The 22,324-nt window shown below is 41.9% G+C and overlaps 1 protein-coding gene across 2 annotated transcripts in view; it reads left to right on the plus strand.

The window, feature by feature from the left end:
- LOC139747041 (chordin-like protein 1) overlaps nt 1-22,324 on the plus strand; it is a 204,672-nt gene that overhangs the window by 153,856 nt on the left and 28,492 nt on the right. For both annotated transcript variants that reach the window (XR_011712300.1, XM_071658792.1), the window contains exon 6: nt 14,750-15,040. Coding sequence is in view for 1 of the 2 variants with exons in the window: in XM_071658792.1 (XP_071514893.1) it covers nt 14,750-15,040 (291 nt within the window). In the remaining variant the exon portion in view is untranslated. The remainder of the gene's footprint in view (nt 1-14,749; nt 15,041-22,324) is intronic.

The raw sequence follows: 22,324 nt of genomic DNA on the forward strand, positions 1-22,324 counted from the left end.
GAAAAACTGGAGGAAGTAAAGTGTTTTAGATATCTGGGAGTGGATCTGGCAGCGGATGGAACCATGGAAGCGGAAGTGGATCATAGGGTGGGGGAGGGGGCGAAAATCCTGGGAGCCTTGAAGAATTTTTGGAAGTCGAGAACATTATCTCGGAAAGCAAAAATGGGTATGTTTGAAGGAATAGTGGTTCCAACAATGTTGTATGGTTGCGAGGCGTGGGCTATGGATAGAGTTGTGCGCAGGAGGATGGATGTGCTGGAAATGAGATGTTTGAGGACAATGTGGGGTGTGAGGTGGTTTGATCGAGTAAGTAACGTAAGGGTAAGAGAGATGTGTGGAAATAAAAAGAGCGTTGTTGAGAGAGCAGAAGAGGGTGTTTTGAAATGGTTTGGGCACATGGAGAGAATGAGTGAGGAAAGATTGACCGAGAGGATATATGTGTCGGAGGTGGAGGGAACGAGGAGAAGTGGGAGACCAAATTGGAGGTGGAAAGACGGAGTGAAAAAGATTTTGTGTGATCGGGGCCTGAACATGCAGGAGGGTGAAAGGAGGGCAAGGAATAGTGAATTGGATCGATGTGGTATACCGGGGTTGACGTGCTGTCAGTGGATTGAATCAGGGTATGTGAAGCGTCTGGGGTAAACCATGGAAAGCTGTGTAGGTATGTATATTTGCGTGTGTGGACGTATGTATATACATGTGTATTGCATTTTTTCCCTGCAAAAATCGTCCAAATGCCTCTCTCTTCTCTTTCACTAATAATCTTACTTCTTCATCCCACCACTCACTACCCTTTCTAATCAACCCACCTCCCACTCTTCTCATGCTACAAGCATCTTTTGCGCAATCCATCACTGATTCCCTAAATACATCCCATTCCTACCCCACTCCCCTTACTTCCATTGTTCTCACCTTTTTCCATTCTGTACTCAGTCTCTCCTGGTACTTCCCATGTATTCCCTGCGTGTCGTAAAAGGCGACTAAAAGGGAAGGGAGCGGGGGGCTGGAAATCCTCCCCTCTCATTTTTGATTTTCCAAAGGAAGGAACAGAGACGGGGGCCAAGTGGGGATTTCCCTCAAAGGCTCAGTCCTCTGTTCCTAAAGCTACCTCGCTACCGCGGGAAATGGCGAATAGTATGAAAAAAAAAAAAAAAAAAAAAAATATATATATATATATATATATATATATATATATATATATATATATCATAGGGTGGGGGAGGGGGCGAAAATTTTGGGAGCCTTGAAAAATGTGTGGAAGTCGAGAACATTATCCCGGAAAGCAAAAATGGGTATGTTTGAAGGAATAGTGGTTCCAACAATGTTGTATGGTTGCGAGGCGTGGGCTATGGATAGAGTTGTGCGCAGGAGGATGGATGTGCTGGAAATGAGATGTTTGAGGACAATGTGTGGTGTGAGGTGGTTTGATCGAGTAAGTAACGTAAGGGTAAGAGAGATGTGTGGAAATAAAAAGAGCGTGGTTGAGAGAGCAGAAGAGGGTGTTTTAAAATGGTTTGGGCACATGGAGAGAATGAGTGAGGAAAGATTGACCAAGAGGATATATGTGTCGGAGGTGGAGGGAACGAGGAGAAGAGGGAGACCAAATTGGAGGTGGAAAGATGGAGTGAAAAGGATTTTGTGTGATCGGGGCCTGAACATGCAGGAGGGTGAAAGGAGGGCAAGAAATAGAGTGAATTGGAGCGATGTGGTATACAGGGGTTGACGTGCTGTCAGTGGATTGAATCAAGGCATGTGAAGCGTCTGTGGTAAACCATGGAAAGCTGTGTAGGTATGTATATTTGCGTGTGTGGACGTATGTATATACATGTGTATGGGGGTGGGTTGGGCCATTTCTTTCGTCTGTTTCCTTGCGCTACCTCGCAAACGCGGGAGACAGCGACAAAGTATAAAAAAAAAATATATATATATATATATATATATATATATATATATATATATATATATATATATATATATATAAAGAAAACATGCAGAAAATCTAGGTCCACTTCCTGGTGTCTCAGACATTCATTGGCATCCATATTTATGATTCTTCACTTGCGGAACTTGTAAAAAGCACTCTACAAGTGTGACATAAAAAGCCTAAACCATGCAATTCCACGACAGCATTATGATATTCTTCTTACCTTGTGCATGCATACAGCCACTCATGTGCGTGTTACTGGGTGAGGGACAGAAAGTAGTGGTGGTGGCCGCCCGACACGGCCACAACGCACGCGCGCGTCAACTGACTTAAGTTCTGCCTCTCCAGTATGTTGGAGCAGGTGTTACGTGATGTCCTGCTCATGGTGGAGGCCCACCCTGCATACCATGCACACGAATATCTCCTGAACAACATGGCCAGCGTAGACCTCTCTCTCTCTCTCTCTCTCTCTCTCTCTCTCTCTCTCTCTCTCTCTCTCTCTCTCTCTCTCTCTCTCTCTCGGTTTCGGTGCATTATTACATGACAGCTAGAGACTGAGTGTGAACGAATGTGGCCTTTGTTGCCTTTCCTAGCGCTACATCACGCACATTTGGGGGGAGGGGCTTGTTATTTCATGTGTGGCGGGGTGACGATGGGAATGAATAAGGGCAGACAGTATGAATTATGTACATGTGTATATATGTACGTCTGTGTGTGTATATATATGTATACGTCGAGATGTATAGGTATGTATATTTGCGTGTGTGGACGTGTATGTATACACATGTGTATGCGGGTGGGTTGGGCCATTTCTTTCGTCTGTTTCCTTGCGCTACCTCGCTAACGCGGGAGACAGCGACAAAGCAAAATAAATTAATAAATAAATATTATATATATATATATATATATATATATATATATATATATATATATATATATATATATATATATATATTCCTATGAGTCCACGGGGAAAATGAAACACGATAAGATCCAAGTGCACTTTCGTGTAATAATCACATCATCAGGGGAGACACAAGAGAGAAAATATAAGTCAGTTGATATACATCGAAGAGACGAAGCGAGGACGACATTTGGTAAACAAATGGCGTCCTAGCTTCGACTTTTCGATGTATATCAACTGACTTCTATTCGCCATTTCCCGCGTTAGCGAGATAGCGCCACCAACAGACGAATATATATATGTCCTCATCTGCTCACATCTACTCTCAAGCTTTCATGTATACTGTACCACAGCACCCCTATCCACAACCTGGCCTCAAAGGTTTCCTCCGACAGCTTCATATGCCTTAGTGCAGCCTATTGCCAACACGTCGTCCCCTGTATACAACATAACTCCAAACATTCTATCCCTTGCAGGCCTTACACACCTCTCATAATACAGGACATGCCTCGTACTATAACTGAACAATCCATATTTAGCCGCTGAAATGAGCTACAAAACATGGTTTATTTACCTACCATCCATCACTACCACCTCAAATAGAAAACTATATCTTAATGGTACAGCTTTATGGCATTTTGCTTCAATAAACTGTGGATGGCCATGAATGTCATCCCGAGAGTGTATGGCACAATGCTAGAGAGGCTACAAGCAGTGATCCATGGGTCAAGTGTTGAAGAATGTGTCCAATGTTTACTGATACAGATGCCTGTGAAATCCTTCCTCAGTCATGTGTCGCGATGTAAAAACCACCACTATTTCAGGAGGGTCGTCTGGGAAGCCCCCATATTATCCCAACCCTTTACCAGACCAGACTTACTACACGTCTCTGAATGTGACATTCTCTCAGGGTTAAGTCTAATACTCGTCTTAGTTAAACACACCAAGTATGATAAAGTATATCACCAATATCATTCTCGTCAGTTTCCATGTGTATCTTTTAGGTTCTCGATATATACATAATGTATATCAAACTGAATTAAGAATTTGCATTGCAAGCAGAGAATCATGTACCTTTCTACATTTTCTCAATCCATGAAAGTGTGTCATATCGACCTTCAACATTACCGTGATACTCATACGACCAAAACGAATTACCGTGGCAAGAAAAAGCCTATATATCAAAACCCGTACAAATAAAATGCCCATCCCAACATAATGACAGCTATTCTATCTATGAAAATTAATCTTCAAGACACACACACACTCCATCATCCATAACAAGGTTTTATTCTTTCATACTAAACCCATAAGGAAGATGCTAGAGGTAACCGAACACTTTCCCTCACAACACATTACTATAGGACAGTAATATAATTCTCTATACACAACATAGAACAACAGGGCAGAAATATAGTATAAAAGGAAAGTCAGATAAACCTCTGTACATAACAAAACATTATAGGAAAGTAATTTAGTTTCTGTACACAACATAGGACTACAGGAAAGTAATATAAGTTTATATACACAGACAGCACTAAAGGAAAGTACTATAATTTTCTATACACAACACAGCATTATAGGAAAGTACCATGTTTCTATACACAACACAGCACTATAGGAAAGCAATATAAGTTTCTATACACAACGTATTACTATAGGAAAGTAATGTAAGCCTCTGTGCAAAACACAGTTCTATAGGAAAGTAATATAAGCTTCTGCCTCTCCAGTCATATTGCATCAGGTAATATAATACTACCATTCACACAGGTAATATAATACTACCATTCACACAGGTAATATAATACTACCATTTACACAGGTAATATAATACTACCTTTCACAGAGGTAATATAATACTACCATTCACACAGGTAATATAATACTACCTTTCACAGAGGTAATATAATACTACCATTCACAGAGGTAATATAATACTACCATTCACACAGGTAATATGATGGCAAATTCTGCCAGATGCATGATGCCATATTCAAGGCACATCATTCACAAGAGCAATGTGAAAGGAAATACAATTAATGGTTCTTGCTGTGCCAGTATACACTACACCAGCACGTCTTGCAGCTCTTCAGAGAGACAACATGAGACCCGCTTCATGTCATGCCAACACATGACAAACTTGACACACACTCACGTTAAGCTAGTGCACTGTGTGGCATCACAGCACTGGAGGACCACTAAACACACACTGTAGTGGCCACGTCATCTCCGTATTTATAGCACTATTAAACTAAGGCCTTCTAGCATGTTCCTTGGTGCATTGTAATGAGAGGCAATGCTACCGTGCTGTATTGTTGGTGGAAGCAATGTATGATATAGTTTATAACTACACATACTCTCTTCTTCAGTGTACTGCTGAAGAAGGTAACGAATGATATACATCACAACCACACTTACGCTGCTCGTTGTAGTAGTTGTTCTCTCTAACATACTGTATTGTATGGGGGCAATACACATAGTTCAATGAAAGTAGGATAATTTGATTATTCAATGTACAATGAATAGCCTTTCTTAAAGTGTTTAACTTTTACATCTTAAAGAAGCCTTAGGCAGTGCATTTATGTAGGCACGGATCAAGCCTGGATACATATTCTATTTAAACTGTCATCAATTGTGTAATATGTTTTATTCCCTTATCAAATGTCAAGCCAAGTTATCATTTTTTGACGGAAAACTGACCTTTCACAGCCAGGGTTTGAGCCGCACGTTGGCGGAGTCTCACCCTCCGGACAGGTTATACACCAAGGTGGTGGTGACACGTGATAATCAACGTACATACTTACGAAAGGTCAGCAATGTTGCTGTATCATCATTATTATATCACATGATAATAGATGGTACAGGTTGTAGTGGTGGTGAGTGGTAGTGTATGTTACATCGGTTGTAGGATCGATGTAGTAGGACTGATGCTGGTAGTGGTGCTGGTAGCCAAGTGTGTCAATATTAACACTATGGGTGGAGCAAGTAACACAGTGAACCTTTCCTTGCCAAGTACTTCACTATAACACACACATTACAATGTATAAACCCATCCAACTTATATTAAATAACGGAAAATGTTGGTAATCAAGACACGGCCCAGTGCAAAGTCACTACGCGATTTCTTAATCAGTTACGACCAAAAAGTCATGTGTATGTTATACGCCAGACGAATAATGGGATGCAGGAATACTGTACAAACGCAGGCTGCTGGAGTCTGGATGAGGCTGCTGGAGTCTGGATGAAATCAAGAGATTATGGATAGTTAGTGATACGTATGTGGAGTGTAGATGAGTTTAATGGTGTGCTGGATGAGTGTGGATGAGGTTAATGTGTGCTGGATGAGTGTGGATGAGGTTAATGGTGTGCTGGACGAGTGTGGATGAGGTTAATGTGTGCTGGATGAGTGTGGATGAGGTTAATGTGTGCTGGATGAGTGTGGATGAGAGTGCAGGTGAATTGTGGATAAGGTTACTGGTGTGCAGATGGAGTGTGGATGAGGTTGATGTAGTACAGGTGGGGTATGGATGAGGTAGTGGGGTATGGATGAGGTAGTGGGGTGTAGGTGAAGTGTGAGTGAGGGTAACGGGATGCAGGTGGATGAAGGATGGTGTTGAGAGGAGGACCGCTCTGGTATAAAGGGACGTAATATGGGTTATGGAAGTGAGTCATCATACCCAACAGGGAGGGTACTACAACCCTCAGGCTATTGTCCACACTCACTAACACTACAACATTGCACGTCTACATGTTACACTAGCAGGAGCTGTGTGGGGGCAGGTGTTCTCCTCGCCTCCCCACAGGTAGCCCCGGGTCATAACACTATGTAAGTTGGGGTTCCTAGCACTCCCACCATTGTGCAGAGAGACACAAAAAGAAAATAACGATAAATATTGTCGCCGATTTACCAAGTCTGCAAATATCATTCAAAGTCGCCAATGCTGATCCTCAACACTCAGATTTCTGCCTACTAACTTACAATATCTTAAGTTATACTGTGTGTTACTTAAGTTACTGTACCTACTGTGTGATACTTTAGTTACTGTACCTACTGTGTGATACTTTAGTTACTGTACCTACTGTGTGATACTTTAGTTACTGTACCTACTGTGTGATACTTTAGTTACTGTACCTACTGTGTGTTACTTAAGTTACTGTACCTACTGTGTGATACTTTAGTTACTGTACCTACTGTGCGATACTTTAGTTACTGTACCTACTTTGTGATACTTTAGTTACTGTACCTACTGTGTGTTACTTAAGTTACTGTACCTACTGTGTGATACTTTAGTTACTGTACCTACTGTGTGATACTTTAGTTACTGTACCTACTGTGTGATACTTTAGTTACTGTACCTACTGTGTGATACTTTAGTTACTGTACCTACTGTGTGTTACTTAAGTTACTGTACCTACTGTGTGATACTTTAGTTACTGTACCTACTGTGTGTTACTTAAGTTACTGTACCTACTGTGTGATACTTTAGTTACTGTACCTACTGTGTGTTACTTAAGTTACTGTACCTACTGTGTGATACTTTAGTTACTGTACCTACTGTGTGCTACTTTAGTTACTGTACCTACTGTGTGATACTTAAGTTACTGTACCTACTGTGTGATACTTTAGTTACTGTACCTACTGTGTGATACTTTAGTTACTGTACCTACTGTGTGATATTTTAGTTACTGTACCTACTGTGTGATACTTTAGTTACTGTACCTACTGTGTGATACTTTAGTTACTGTACCTACTGTGTGATACTTTAGTTACTGTACCTACTGTGTGATACTTTAGTTACTGTACCTACTGTGTGATACTTTAGTTACTGTACCTACTGTGTGATACTTTAGTTACTGTATCTACTGTGTGGTAGTCATTAGTGAGCCAGCGTGCGTCATTATCGTACCAACTCCACATAAAAGGAGGGTGATCAACACACCAGGTTGGCTACTCTATATTCGAAAACATATTTATCTTTATCTATTATTTTCCATAATTGTTCCTGCGTTATCGAGGTAGCGTTAGGAACCGACGAAGAAAGGCTGCATTCGCTCACATCCATTCTCTAGTTGTCATGTGTAATGACCGAAACCATATGCCCTTATCAACTACCACAGACCATTCCATGGTTCCTCCAGCCATGGTTCAGTGCGCTGACACGCGGCACATCACGCTCGAGCTGGCGAGTCCACCAACGCCTCTCTCTCTCTCTCTCTCTCTCTCTCTCTCTCTCTCTCTCATTAACACACATATATAAATATATATATTTCTTTCTTTCTTTCTTTCATACATATTCGCCATTTCCCGCGCTAGCAAGGTAGCGATAAGAACAGAAGAGTAAGCTTACGAGGGAAAAGCCTCACTTGGCCCCTTCTCAGTTCCTTCTTTTGGAAAAGTAAAAACTTGAGGGGAGGATTTCCAGCTCCCGCTCCCTCCCCTTTTGGTCGCCTTTTACGTCACGCATGGAATACGTGGGAAGTATTCTTTCTCCCCTGTCCTCAGGGATAACATATATATATATATATATATATATATATATATATATATATATATATATATATATATATATATATATATATATATATATATTTTTTTTTTTTTTTTTTTTTTTTTTTGCCGCTGTCTCCCGCGTTTGCGAGGTAGCGCAAGGAAACAGACGAAAGAAATGGCCCAACCCACCCCCATACACATGCCTTGGTTCAACCCACTGACAGCACGTCAACCCCGGTATACCACATCGATCCAATTCACTCTATTCTTTGCCCTCCTTTCACCCTCCTGCATGTTCAGGCCCCGATCACACAAAATCTTTTTCACTCCATCTTTCCACCTCCAATTTGGTCTCCCTCTTCTCCTCGTTCCCTCTACCTCCGACACATATATCCTCTTGGTCAATCTTTCCTCACTCATTCTCTCCATGTGACCAAACCATTTCAAAACACCCTCTTCTGCTCTCTCAACCACGCTCTTTTTATTTCCACACATCTCTCTTACCCTTACGTTACTTACTCGATCAAACCACCTCCCACCACACACACACACACATATATATATATATATATATATATATATATATATATATATATATATATATATATATATATATATATGTGTGTGTGTGTGTGTGTGTGTGTGTGTTGCGGGGTAGCAACGAGAATGGATATACGCAGCAAGTATAAATATATACATGTATATATATGAACATGTTTGTCTATGTATATGTATGTATGCGTTGAAATGTATAGGTATGTATATGTGCGTGTGTGGCCGTTTATGTACATGCATGCGTATGTGGGTGGGTTGGGCCATTCTTTCGTCTGTTTCCTTGCGCTACCTCGCTAACGCGGGAGACGGTGACTAAGTATAATTAAAGAAAAAGAAAAACAATATATATATATATATATATATATATATATATATATATATATATATATATATATATATATCCACTTCCGCTTCCATGGTTCCATCCGCTGCCAGATCCACTCCCAGATATCTAAAACACTTCACTTCCCCCAGTTTTTCTCCATTCAAACTCACCTCCCAATTGACTTGACCCTCAACCCTACTGTACCTAATAACCTTGCTCTTATTCACATTTACTCTTAACTTTCTTCTTCCACACACTTTACCAAACTCAGTCACCAGCTTCTGCAGTTTCTCACATGAATCAGCCACCAGCGCTGTATCATCAGCGAACAACAACTGACTCACTTCCCAAGCTCTCTCATCCCCAACAGACTTCATACTTGCCCCTCTTTCCAAAACTCTTGCATTTACCTCCCTAACAACCCCATCCATAAACAAATTAAACAACCATGGAGACATCACACACCCCTGCCGCAAACCTACATTCACTGAGAACCAATCACTTTCCTCTCTTCCTACACGTACACATGCCTTACATCCTCGATAAAAACTTTTCACTGCTTCTAACAACTTTCCTCCCACACCATATATTCTTAATACCTTCCACAGAGCATCTCTATCAACTCTATCATATGCCTTCTCCAGATCCATAAATGCTACATACAAATCCATTTGCTTTTCTAAGTATTTCTCACATACATTCTTCAAAGCAAACACCTGATCCACACATCCTCTACCACTTCTGAAACCACACTGCTCTTCCCCAATCTGTATAAGAAAAAAAAAATATATATATATATATATATATATATATATATATATATATATATATATATATATATAAATATGTATATATATATATAAATATATATATATATATATATATATATATATATATATATATATATATATATATAAAAATATGTATATATATATATATATATATATATATAATATATATATATATATATATATATATATTTTTTTTTTTTTTTTGCTTTGTCGCTGTCTCCCGCGTTTGCGAGGTAGCGCAAGGAAACAGACGAAAGAAATGGCCCAACCCACCCCCATACACATGTATATACATACGTCCACACACGCAAATATACATACCTACAAAGCTTTCCATGGTTTCCCCCAGACGCTTCACATGCCCTGATTCAATCCACTGACAGCACGTCAACCCCGGTATACCACATCGATCCAATTCACTCTATTCCTTGCCCTCCTTTCACCCTCCTGCATGTTCAGGCCCCGATCACACAAAATCTTTTTCACTCCATCTTTCCACCTCCAATTTAGTCTCCCACTTCTCCTCGTTCCCTCACCTCCGACACATATATCCTCTTGGTCAATCTTTCCTCACTCATTCTCTCTATGTGACCAAACCACTTCAAAACACCCTCTTCTGCTCTCTCAACCACACTCTTTTTATTTCCACACATCTCTCTTACCTTTACATTACTTACTCGATCAAACCACCTCACACCACATATTGTCCTCAAACATCTCATTTCCAGCACATCCACCCTGCTGCGCACAACTCTATCCATAGCCCACGCCTCGCAACCATACAACATTGTTGGAACAACTATTCCTTCAAACATACCCATTTTTGCTTTCCGAGATAATGTTCTCGACTTCCAAACATTCTTCAAGGTTCCCAGAATTTTCGCCCCCCTCCCCCACCCTATGATTCACTTCCGCTTCCATGTTTCCATCCGCTGCCAGATCCACTCCCACATATCTAAAACACTTTACTTCCTCCAGTAATTTCTCCATTCAAACTTACCTCCCCATTGACTTGACCCTCAGCCCTACTGTACCTAATAACCTTGCTCTTATTCACACTTACTCTTAACTTTCTTCTTTCACACACTTTACCAAACTCAGGCACCAGCTTCTGCAGTTTCTCACATGAATCAGCCACCAGCGCTGTATCATCAGCGAACAACAACTGACTCACTTCCCAAGCTCTCTCATCCCCAACAGACTTCATACTTGCCCCTCTTTCCAAAACTCTTGCATTCACCTCCCTAACAACCCCATCCATAAACAAATTAAACAACCATGGAGACATCACACACCCCTGCCGCAAACCTACATTCACTTAGAACCAATCACTTTTCTCTCTTCCTACACGTACACATGCCTTACATCCTCGATAAAAACTTTTCACTGCTTCTAAGAACTTGCCTCCCACACCATATATTCTTAATACCTTCCACAGAACATCTCTATCAACTCTATCATATGCCTTCTCCAGATCCATAAATGCTACATACAAATCCATTTGCTTTTCTAAGTATTTCTCACATATATTCTTCAAAGCAAACACCTGATTCACACATCCTCTACCACTTCTAAAACCACACTGCTCTTCCCCAATCTGATGCTCTGTACATGCCTTCACCCTCTCAATCAATACCCTCCCATATAAAAGCCCATCCACTCATATATATATATATATATATATATATATATATATATATATATATATATATATATATATATATATATATTTATTTTTTTTTTATTATACTTTGTCGCTGTCTCCCGCGCCCGCGAGGTAGCGCAAGGAAATAGACGAAAGAAATGGCCCAACCCCCCCCCCCCCCCCCCATACACATGTATATACATACGTCCACACACGCAAATATACATACCAACACAGCTTTCCATGGTTTACCCCAGACGCTTCACATGCCTTGATTCAATCCACTGACAGCACGTCAACCCCGGTATACCACATCGCTCCAATTCACTCTATTCCTTGCCCTCCTTTCACCCTCCTGCATGTTCAGGCCTCGATCACACAAAATCTTTTTCACTCCATCTTTCCACCTCCAATTTGGTCTCCCTCTTCTCCTCGTTCCCTCCACCTCCGACACATATATCCTCTTGGTCAATCTTTCCTCACTCATTCTCTCCATGTGCCCAAACCACTTCAAAACACCCTCTTCTGCTCTCTCAACCACGCTCTTTTTATTTCCACACATCTCTCTTACCCTTACGTTACTCACTCGATCAAACCACCTCACACCACACATAGTCCTCAAACATCTCATTTCCAGCACATCCATCCTCCTGCGCACAACTCTATCCATAGCCCACGCCTCGCAACCATACAACATTGTTGGAACCACTATTCCTTCAAACATACCCATTTTTGCTTTCCGAGATAATGTTCTCGACTTCCACACATTCTTCAAGGCCCCCAGAATTTTCGCCCCCTCCCCCACCCTATGATCCACTTCCGCTTTCCATGGTTCCATCCGCTGCCAGATCCACTCCCAGATATCTAAAACACTTCACTTCCTCCAGTTTTTCTCCATTCAAACTCACCTCCCAATTGACTTGACCCTCAACCCTACTGTACCTAATAACCTTGCTCTTATTCACATTTACTCTTAACTTTCTTCTTCCACACACTTTACCAAACTCAGTCACCAGCTTCTGCAGTTTCTCACATGAATCAGCCACCAGCGCTGTATCATCAGCGAACAACAACTGACTCACTTCCCAAGCTCTCTCATCCCCAACAGACTTCATACTTGCCCCTCTTTCCAAAACTCTTGCATTTACCTCCCTAACAACCCCATCCATAAACAAATTAAACAACCATGGAGACATCACACACCCCTGCCGCAAACCTACATTCACTGAGAACCAATCACTTTCCTCTCTTCCTACACGTACACATGCCTTACATCCTCGATAAAAACTTTTCACTGCTTCTAACAACTTGCCTCCCACACCATATATTCTTAATACCTTCCACAGAGCATCTCTATCAACTCTATCATATGCCTTCTCCAGATCCATAAATGCTACATACAAATCCATTTGCTTTTCTAAGTATTTCTCACATATATTCTTCAAAGCAAACACCTGATCCACACATCCTCTACCACTTCTGAAACCACACTGCTCTTCCCCAATCTGATGCTCTGTACATGCCTTCACCCTCTCAATCAATACCCTCCCATATAATTTACCAGGAATACTCAACAAACTTATACCTCTGTAATTTGAGCACTCACTCTTATCCCCTTTGCCTTTGTACAATGGCACTATGCACGCATTCCGCCGATCCTCAGGCACCTCACCATGAGTCATACATACATTAAATAACCTTACCAACCAGTCAACAATACAGTCACCCCCTTTTTTAATAAATTCCACTGCAATACCATCCAAACCTGCTGCCTTGCCGGCTTTCATCTTCCGCAAAGCTTTCACTACCTCTTCTCTGTTTACCAAATCATTTTCCCTAACCCTCTCACTTTGCACACCACCTCGACCAAAACACCCTATATCTGCCACTCTATCATCAAACACATTCAACAAACCTTCAAAATACTCACTCCATCTCCTTCTCACATCACCACTACTTGTTATCACCTCCCCATTTGCGCCCTTCACTGAAGTTCCCATTTGCTCCCTTGTCTTACGCACTTTATTTACCTCCTTCCAGAACATCTTTTTATTCTCCCTAAAATTTAATGATACTCTCTCACCCCAACTCTCATTTGCCTTTTTTTTCACCTCTTGCACCTTTCTCTTGACCTCCTGTCTCTTTCTTTTATACATCTCCCACTCAATTGCATTTTTTCCCTGCAAAAATCGTCCAAATGCCTCTCTCTTCTCTTTCACTAATACTCTTACTTCTTCATCCCACCACTCACTACCCTTTCTAATCAACCCACCTCCCACTCTTCTCATGCCACAAGCATCTTTGCGCAATCCATCACTGATTCCCTAAATACATCCCATTCCTCCCCCACTCCCTTTACTTCCATTGTTCTCACCTTTTTCCATTCTGTACTCAGTCTCTCCTGGTACTTCCTCACACAGGTCTCCTTCCCAAGCTCACTTACTCTCACCACCCTCTTCACCCCAACATTCACTCTTCTTTTCTGAAAACCCATACAAATCTTCACCTTAGCCTCCACAAGATAATGATCAGACATCCCTCCAGTTGCACCTCTCAGCACATTAACATCCAAAAGTCTCTCTTTCGCACGCCTGTCAATTAACACGTAATCCAATAACGCTCTCTGGCCATCTCTCCTACTTACATAAGTATATATATATATATATATATATATATATATATATATACATACATGTGTGCACATACACCAACATATACATATATACACACATGTACATATTCATACTTGCTTGCCTTCATCCATTATTGGTGCCACCCAACCCCACAGGAAACAGCATCGTCACCCCTACTTCAGCGAGGTAGCGTCAGGAAAACAGGAAAAATAGGCCACAATCGTTCACACTCAGTCTCTAGCTGTCATGTGTAATGAACCGAAACCACAGCTCCCTATCCACATCCAGGCCACACAAAACTTTCCATGGTTTACCCCCAACGCTTCACATGAGTGCTAGGAAGCTTCCACTCCCCTGCATACGAGTGCCACCTGTGTTATCGTGAAGGATTAATATATTGGTGTAGTTAGTTACAAAACCAGTCATCATGTGGAGCGTACAGCTATGCCCGGTACATGTGCGTGTTTCTCTCGCCCCACAGACGACTCTACAGAGCTGGACTGGGACACAATGGTTTCATTCTCCGACCCGTCTGCTGCCAAGGGCAGCGCCGACCACGACTGCAAGATCGGCGGCCGATACTTCATCAACGGCTCCATCTGGCACCCGGTGATCGGGCCCTTCGGCGAGATGGACTGCGTTCTCTGCAAGTGCTACAACCGTAGGATCGACTGCTCGCGTCTCAAGTGTCAGAGTCGAGACAAACTGCAGTGCAACAAACCCATTAAAGTGGCGGGCCAGTGTTGCCCCGTGTGTCCACTGAGGGTAGTTAGTAAGTGGCTCAACCCACCTGTCCTATCGTCATTTGTGTCACGACCGACCATCACACCAACTGACTCCTTCATTACCACCACTTAACCCACTGAAGACGACTTCCCCCACTGAGTACGACTTCCCCCAGTGAAAACGACCTAACCCAGACTACGACTTCCCCCAATGAGTACGGCTTCCACTGAAGATAAATTCACCCACCAAAGACGATTTCACCCACTAACTTCGATGACGACCCATTTTGTACCCATTCGACGACTTCCATCCCTGAGCACAATCACTATAGTTATTGCACTCATGAGGTAAAGTCTTCGTACTCAAGGGGTTAAATAATTGTAAGTTTTTCAACTTTTAAGGCGATATAACTGGTAAGTATGTCGACATAACAGGTAAGTCTGACAAGAAATGATCACCCAACTATTATTAATGTGCAACCTCTCATACTCATGCCACTTATTCCTGAGTACTGCAGTTGTAAACCTGAATATTACTGAATATAATGTTGTGTGGTGTGTACATACACATACATAGAAAACACCAAGTAATAAAGATGTGAAAGATGATAACATATTAGCGGATGAAACACATGGACCCCCACGAATGTAGTACTCCCTATCCGTACAGTACAAAAAAGTAATGACATATATGTACACATACCAGGACCAGAGATCATGATACAACATCATCATTTGATTGTCTCTTTACACACAGTCGCAGGGAACTTGAGATTATCATAAAAGATGCAACAAGTGAAAAAGTTATCATATAATTGTGCGCGTGATAATAAGGAAAGTAAGGGAATAAAAAGGAAAGAGATAAAACTTGACTGCAGGAGATACATAACCATGGAAGGTAAAAACTTAAAGAACTTGTGTGGAATATATCTTGGGACACGGAGATCAGCAGCCATGATACAGGTGACTGATGTGAAAGGTTGAGCGAAACTTACGATGAAGTAGGAACATGAACAAGTTGATGTAAACACAAAGGAAGGTTACAATGAGAGATATGTAGTTCCCTGACAGATGGGGACGAGACCAGGACAGACGTGCGGGCGGGAGTGCAGCGAGCCTGCGTTGGAGGAGAAACCACTAAGAATGGAAGGATAAGAAACAGACCTTTGGATAACGGTCAAACATGCAGACAATCATAGCCAATCTTTTTTGAATTCATCAAGAGTAAAGTGTCAGGTACGGACCAGCAAATCAATTTAAGGGATTCAGAGGAAAGAATTGTAGAGGCTGAGGATGGGGAGATGAACTATATGCTGGATGATAGGTCGATGATGGTTTGTTTACACTACCAGACACACAACACTAACACCTCTTACATGGATGACAAGAAATGTTGGAAAACATTGTATTATACAAAACATGATCAGACTGTTGATGTTCCCTGACCAGTCAGTATAAGACTGCTGGTCCTGATGATGGCTCATAACACCTGCCAACATGTGTATGTATGTAGGTGTGGCGGGCCGCGTGACGCGTTCTTGTTAAGATGTTGCTGTCGCAAGGTTACGTCACGACAATGGAGGAGGACAACGGTCATATCTCCTTACATGAAAAGGAAAGCAAGAAATTCCGCTTAACTACAGCCAGTCTCTGGCGTGTGTGGTCGGCATAATAATGAAAAACATAATGAGAACTGAATTGTATGACTACTTGCAAAGGATAAACTACCGAAATTATTTAAGGAGACAATCAAAGAAAAGAGGCCTTGCGTAATAAACCTGTCAGATGTCTGAGAGTGAACTGTCTTCAAGATGAAACAGAAGGTTTAGCAGTGTGCGTATCTGTGGCCACACAACATTTAAAACTACCCTTCATGTGGCTGGTAAAGAACCTGGATCTTCAGGTGGAAACCAGGGGCGACTTCTTCACTGGACTGAAAATGAGCTTAATGGAAGGAATGAAACGACGTGGGTCAGGCGAACCTCTGCTGACGACAAACACCATCGCTGCTCAGTACAATTTCATCCCAGGAAACCAAGTGTAATGTGGATGGCAGACAGCGGAAGTTTACAATACAATACAAACATTCTATGTTAGCAGGAAATAAACTCCAGAAATATCGCGAGATAGAAATTTAGAAATCGCCGCAATACTTAAGCTGTGGCCAGAACCGCACCTTCAGACAAATGTAACAAACTGACTGACGCCCAGCAAATATAAGAAATGCTAACATACAAACATACATGCACATGGATAAGGAAATATGCAACGAACTATTCACATTGTCTACTAGATCACAGCTAGTTATAATTCTCATGCTTATCCACGCACTATGAGAGGGTGGGCAACAGATATCGCTCAAGAATGAAGTGTGCAAGTTATTGAAGCGTTACAAGGCATAAATCTATCCAGCAATGAGGACAAAATAAAAGAGCTAACTTACTCTAACCTCTGGAATCTTAGACCAGTTGAATGATGATGTCAATAATGACGAGTTCTCTGAAAGATGGAAGATCCACACGACACAACAGGACATGAGGCGAGCGAGCAACTGGTTTGAAAATATGTAAAGAAGTACTTTTATTGCTTTAGGCTGGTGAAGTATGCCTGGAGTGATATAACCTCGGCGATGAAAGTGTTAATGCTGACACCATACAAAGGTATAAAAACTTGTATAACAGTAAAATAATTCAAAAGATGGCGACTCAGGAGGGTAAAACTCTCAAGTGCGCGCACACACACACACACACACACACACACACACATACACACACACACACTAACAAACAGAGCGAGATACTCACATTGCACCATCCTACTATCCCTGTCCCCCATACAATCAACATTAAAAACGGTCTCAACTCTTGAGTGAGAGGGAGCCAGCCAGTTTCCCTACCCCTGGCCTCCGTAAGTCAAACACACAGCCCTGTAAGGGAGGGTGAAAAGTCAACATGTACAGTACGGGTTTTGTTGGTTTGGGTCGACCCAGCCTCTACCTCCTATAGCAGAGACCACGGTAATTAACCCTTGCAACCAACCACTCCCTTCCTCCCCATACTTGAGCTAGGAACTTTTATTTATCTTATATATTTTTCCCCTGAGTGTGTAAGCGGACCTGATACCATATTCTACATGATAAATGAATTTGGCTTTACATTCATTGTGACAGGAATCTCATTCCGTTGTACAAGCTGAAGGGAATCTGTCATTCCCTTCTAGGTAATGAAAGGAAGGTGTCCGTTAGTTTCATGTGAGGAAGGGAGGTCTGCTGAGGCACAGGTAGGGAAGAAGGGAGAGGCTAGGAGCAACGGATCTTAGTTAATCAAACTGTCAGAGGTAAGTGACGTGCCACACAGAGGTCAACACAGTACGTAGAGGCTGGTGGTGCGCGTAACTTGCAATGAACAGTTCACATTAAGCAGTCAACCAGGAAGTGACTAGGGAGGTTAGCATGGGAAGCCTCAGCAGGATCAGGTTGGGACTGTCCAGCTGGTTGTATGAGAACAGGTTGGGAAGGAGGGAGGGACGGGTGTGGGGAGTTAGTTCTCCTGGCAATACTAGGTAATACATCACTACTAGGCTATAAGGGATGTACTGATGAGTTAACCAAGACAGACGCGCCGGTGCGGCTGGATACGCTCACAACACAGGATTTACACAGACGAGTGGGCTATTCTACTGCAATTATCTATTGTACCGGAGACGGCACAGACAACTAAATGCCCTTACTAAAGCCAGTTCATTTACGCCATATATATATATATATATATATATATATATATATATATATATATATATATATATATAAATAAATTTATGGATCTGGAGAAGGCATATGATAGGGTTGATAGAGATGCTCTGTGGAAGGTATTAAGAATATATGGTGTGGGAGGAAAGTTGTTAGAAGCAGTGAAAAGTTTTTATCGAGGAAGTAAGGCATGTGTATGTGTAGGAAGAGAGGAAAGTGATTGGTTCTCAGTGAATGTAGGTTTGCGGCAGGGGTGTGTGATGTCTCCATGGTTGTTTAATTTGTTTATGGATGGGGTTGTTAGGGAGGTAAATGCAAGAGTTTTGGAAAGAGGGGCAAGGATGAAGTCTGTTGGGGATGAGAGAGCTTGGGAAGTGAGTCAGTTGTTGTTCGCTGATGATACAGCGCTGGTGGCTGATTCATGTGAGAAACTGCAGAAGCTGGTGACTGAGTTTGGTAAAGTGTGTGGAAGAAGAAAGTTAAGAGTAAATGTGAATAAGAGCAAGGTTATTAGGTACAGTAGGGTTGAGGGTCAAGTCAATTGGGAGGTGAGTTTGAATGGAGAAAAACTGGAGGAAGTGAAGTGTTTTAGATATCTGGGAGTGGATCTGGCAGCGGATGGAACCATGAAAGCGGAAGTGGATCATAGGGTGGGGGAGGGGGCGAAAATTCTGGGGGCCTTGAAGAATGTGTGGAAGTCGAGAACATTATCTCGGAAAGCAAAAATGGGTATGTTTGAAGGAATAGTGGTTCCAACAATGTTGTATGGTTGCGAGGCGTGGGCTATGGATAGAGTTGTGCGCAGGAGGATGGATGTGCTGGAAATGAGATGTTTGAGGACAATGTGTGGTGTGAGGTGGTTTGATCGAGTTAGTAACGTAAGGGTAAGAGAGATGTGTGGAAATAAAAAGAGCGTGGTTGAGAGAGCAGAAGAGGGTGTTTTGAAGTGGTTTGGGCACATGGAGAGAATGAGTGAGGAAAGATTGACCAAGAGGATATATGTGTCGGAGATGGAGGGAACGAGGAGAAGAGGGAGACCAAATTGGAGGTGGAAAGATGGAGTGAAAAAGATTTTGTGTGATCGGGGCCTGAACATGCAGGAGGGTGAAAGGAGGGCAAGGAAAAGAGTGAATTGGAGCGATGTGGTATACCGGGGTTGACGTGCTGTCAGTGGATTGAATCAAGGCATGTGAAGCGTCTGGGGTAAACCATGGAAAGCTGTGTAGGTATGTATATTTGCGTGTGTGGACGTATGTATATACATGTGTATGGGGGGGGTGGGCCATTTCTTTCGTCTGTTTCCTTGCGCTACCTCGCAAACGCGGGAGACAGCGACAAAGTATAAAAAAAAAAAAAAAAAAAAAAAAATATATATATATATATATATATATATATATATATATATATATATATATATATATATATATATATATATATATATATATATATATATATATATATATATATATATATATTATATATTCCATACTTCACTGATGGTGAGCTTAGCAATATGTATGGCACTGGTTACAAGTTACAGTATTGCAAACATTTCCTTGACTTAGTTTTACAATCCTGCTAAGCCTCTCTCCAATGTTCAACATAAAGAACCATTTGGGAACGAAAACTTCACTGGAAATGTATGGCTAAATTTACACAACTGGCAAAGTTATGCTAAGTTAAAATGTCTGACTCTCCCAGGTTAAGACAGATGAAGATGAAGAACACTGCTCGGATACATTTAAATGACTGGCGCTGCTAAGCTCTGGTGAGTGGCGGTAATTTAGGTTAAGATAGCTGGTGCAGCTAGTTAAAAATTCAGAAATGTTATGAGCAACGTGACAACTGACTCAGAACTAATAAACAAATACATTAGACTTTAGTCCGACGAGACACGTCATCATCATGAAGACCGCACCTAAGATGGTAAATAAAAAATTCATTTTAAGATAAGGAATAACGAAACAAGAAGAAGCATCTAATAATTTGTGTAGCTTTGAAAAACCATGCCTTGATAGAGGAGCAACTAATAATGGTTGGGAAACAGCTGAGGTGAAGACTGTTTATATATGTCCTAGCCTGAGCCAGGTACCCATTTCATCGACCAACCCCTGGGGTGGATGAACAGGTGGGTTGACTGTGGACTGACCGCCGTAACCAGAATTCGAACCTATACGCTCGAGCCTGGACGACCCATGAAAGCGTCCCGGTCAGGAACGCTAACTGCCACACCACGGGCTGGTCCGGTAGTGTCTGGACGGACGGCACATCACACCAGCCAGCAATTCTCGTGAGCAGAAATCCAAGTATCATTATAATGTATATATCACGGATAAGAAGCACAAACTATAAGTTAACATTGGTTGAGGTGATACACCAGAGCGAGTGTTGTGGACCTGCCTGGGTCAAGTATGTGTGCTCAAACTGCTCCACGTGGGAGAATAACACAAGAAGGGATCAATCTCTCGTATAATCATTAAAGCAACTGTTCACAAGAGGAAAATCTTGGCCATGTAATGAGAACATCCAGTTTCTGTGAAGTAGAACTGACAACTGTATAATGTGAGGATTATAATATAATATACTGTTCTGAGTGGTAGAGTTACTGACTGACCAATGAAGAGTGGATAGGTTGGGAATGTGTGTGTGTGTGTGTGTGTGTGTGTGTGTGTGTGTTGGGGGTGGGGAGGGGGGTAAGAGATACTGGGGTGGAGAGGCTCTATAGATAACAACGTTAGGTCTGCCTCACTAGGGAATGGATGGAATAGAGAGGACGGGACGCAAAGATTGGAATGGAAAAGATATCATGAGCAGAAACGTGGATAGGTGGCAACGGGTGAGGACACTGAGGCCTGACTAAGGTTAGTAGACGGAGATAGTCGGGCTGGAACAGGAGGTAGAGGGACGGCTTACATGGGCATGTCATTGGGGTGGTCATACAGAAGAGACTTCCCTGATCCTCTATGTGTGAGGATAAGCTGGCAGAGGGAAAGCAAGGAGGGAGCACAGTGGGATGAAGGTAACTCAGACAGCGAACTGTACTGTACTGTACTCCTACTGCTTCATTATGTCCTTCTCCAGTGTTGACATATCTATCCTCTGTATCTCACCTTATTTCCCTTCCTCATGTGACTCACGCCCTTTTTTCTGAATGGTTAATCTCTCTCTCTCTCTCTCTCTCTCTCTCTCTCTCTCTCTCTCTCTCTCTCTCTCTCTCTCTCTCTCTCGTCATCGTGCCAGCTCATCCTGCCCGGCCGCTGCTCGGGAAGGTCCCAGCCCACGTGTCAAGTTCCCACACCAAACTCTCCTAAGTTACTTCCCGGGCCTGGTGTCACCCTAATATATTTCCACCCAATTTCCACTAATGGCATTGTCAGACTTAATTCAAAGAAATCCTTACCTTACTTTTTTATCGAACTCTCGCTCATAATACTAAATCCCAACCCTTATATATATATATATATACACACACACACACACACACACACATATATATATATATATATATATATATATATATATATATATATATATATATATATATATTCATACTTCATCGCCGTTTCCCGAATTAGCGAGGCAG

The sequence above is a fragment of the Panulirus ornatus genome, chromosome 5, assembly GCF_036320965.1.
Source record: "Panulirus ornatus isolate Po-2019 chromosome 5, ASM3632096v1, whole genome shotgun sequence".
Taxonomy (NCBI): domain Eukaryota; kingdom Metazoa; phylum Arthropoda; class Malacostraca; order Decapoda; family Palinuridae; genus Panulirus; species Panulirus ornatus.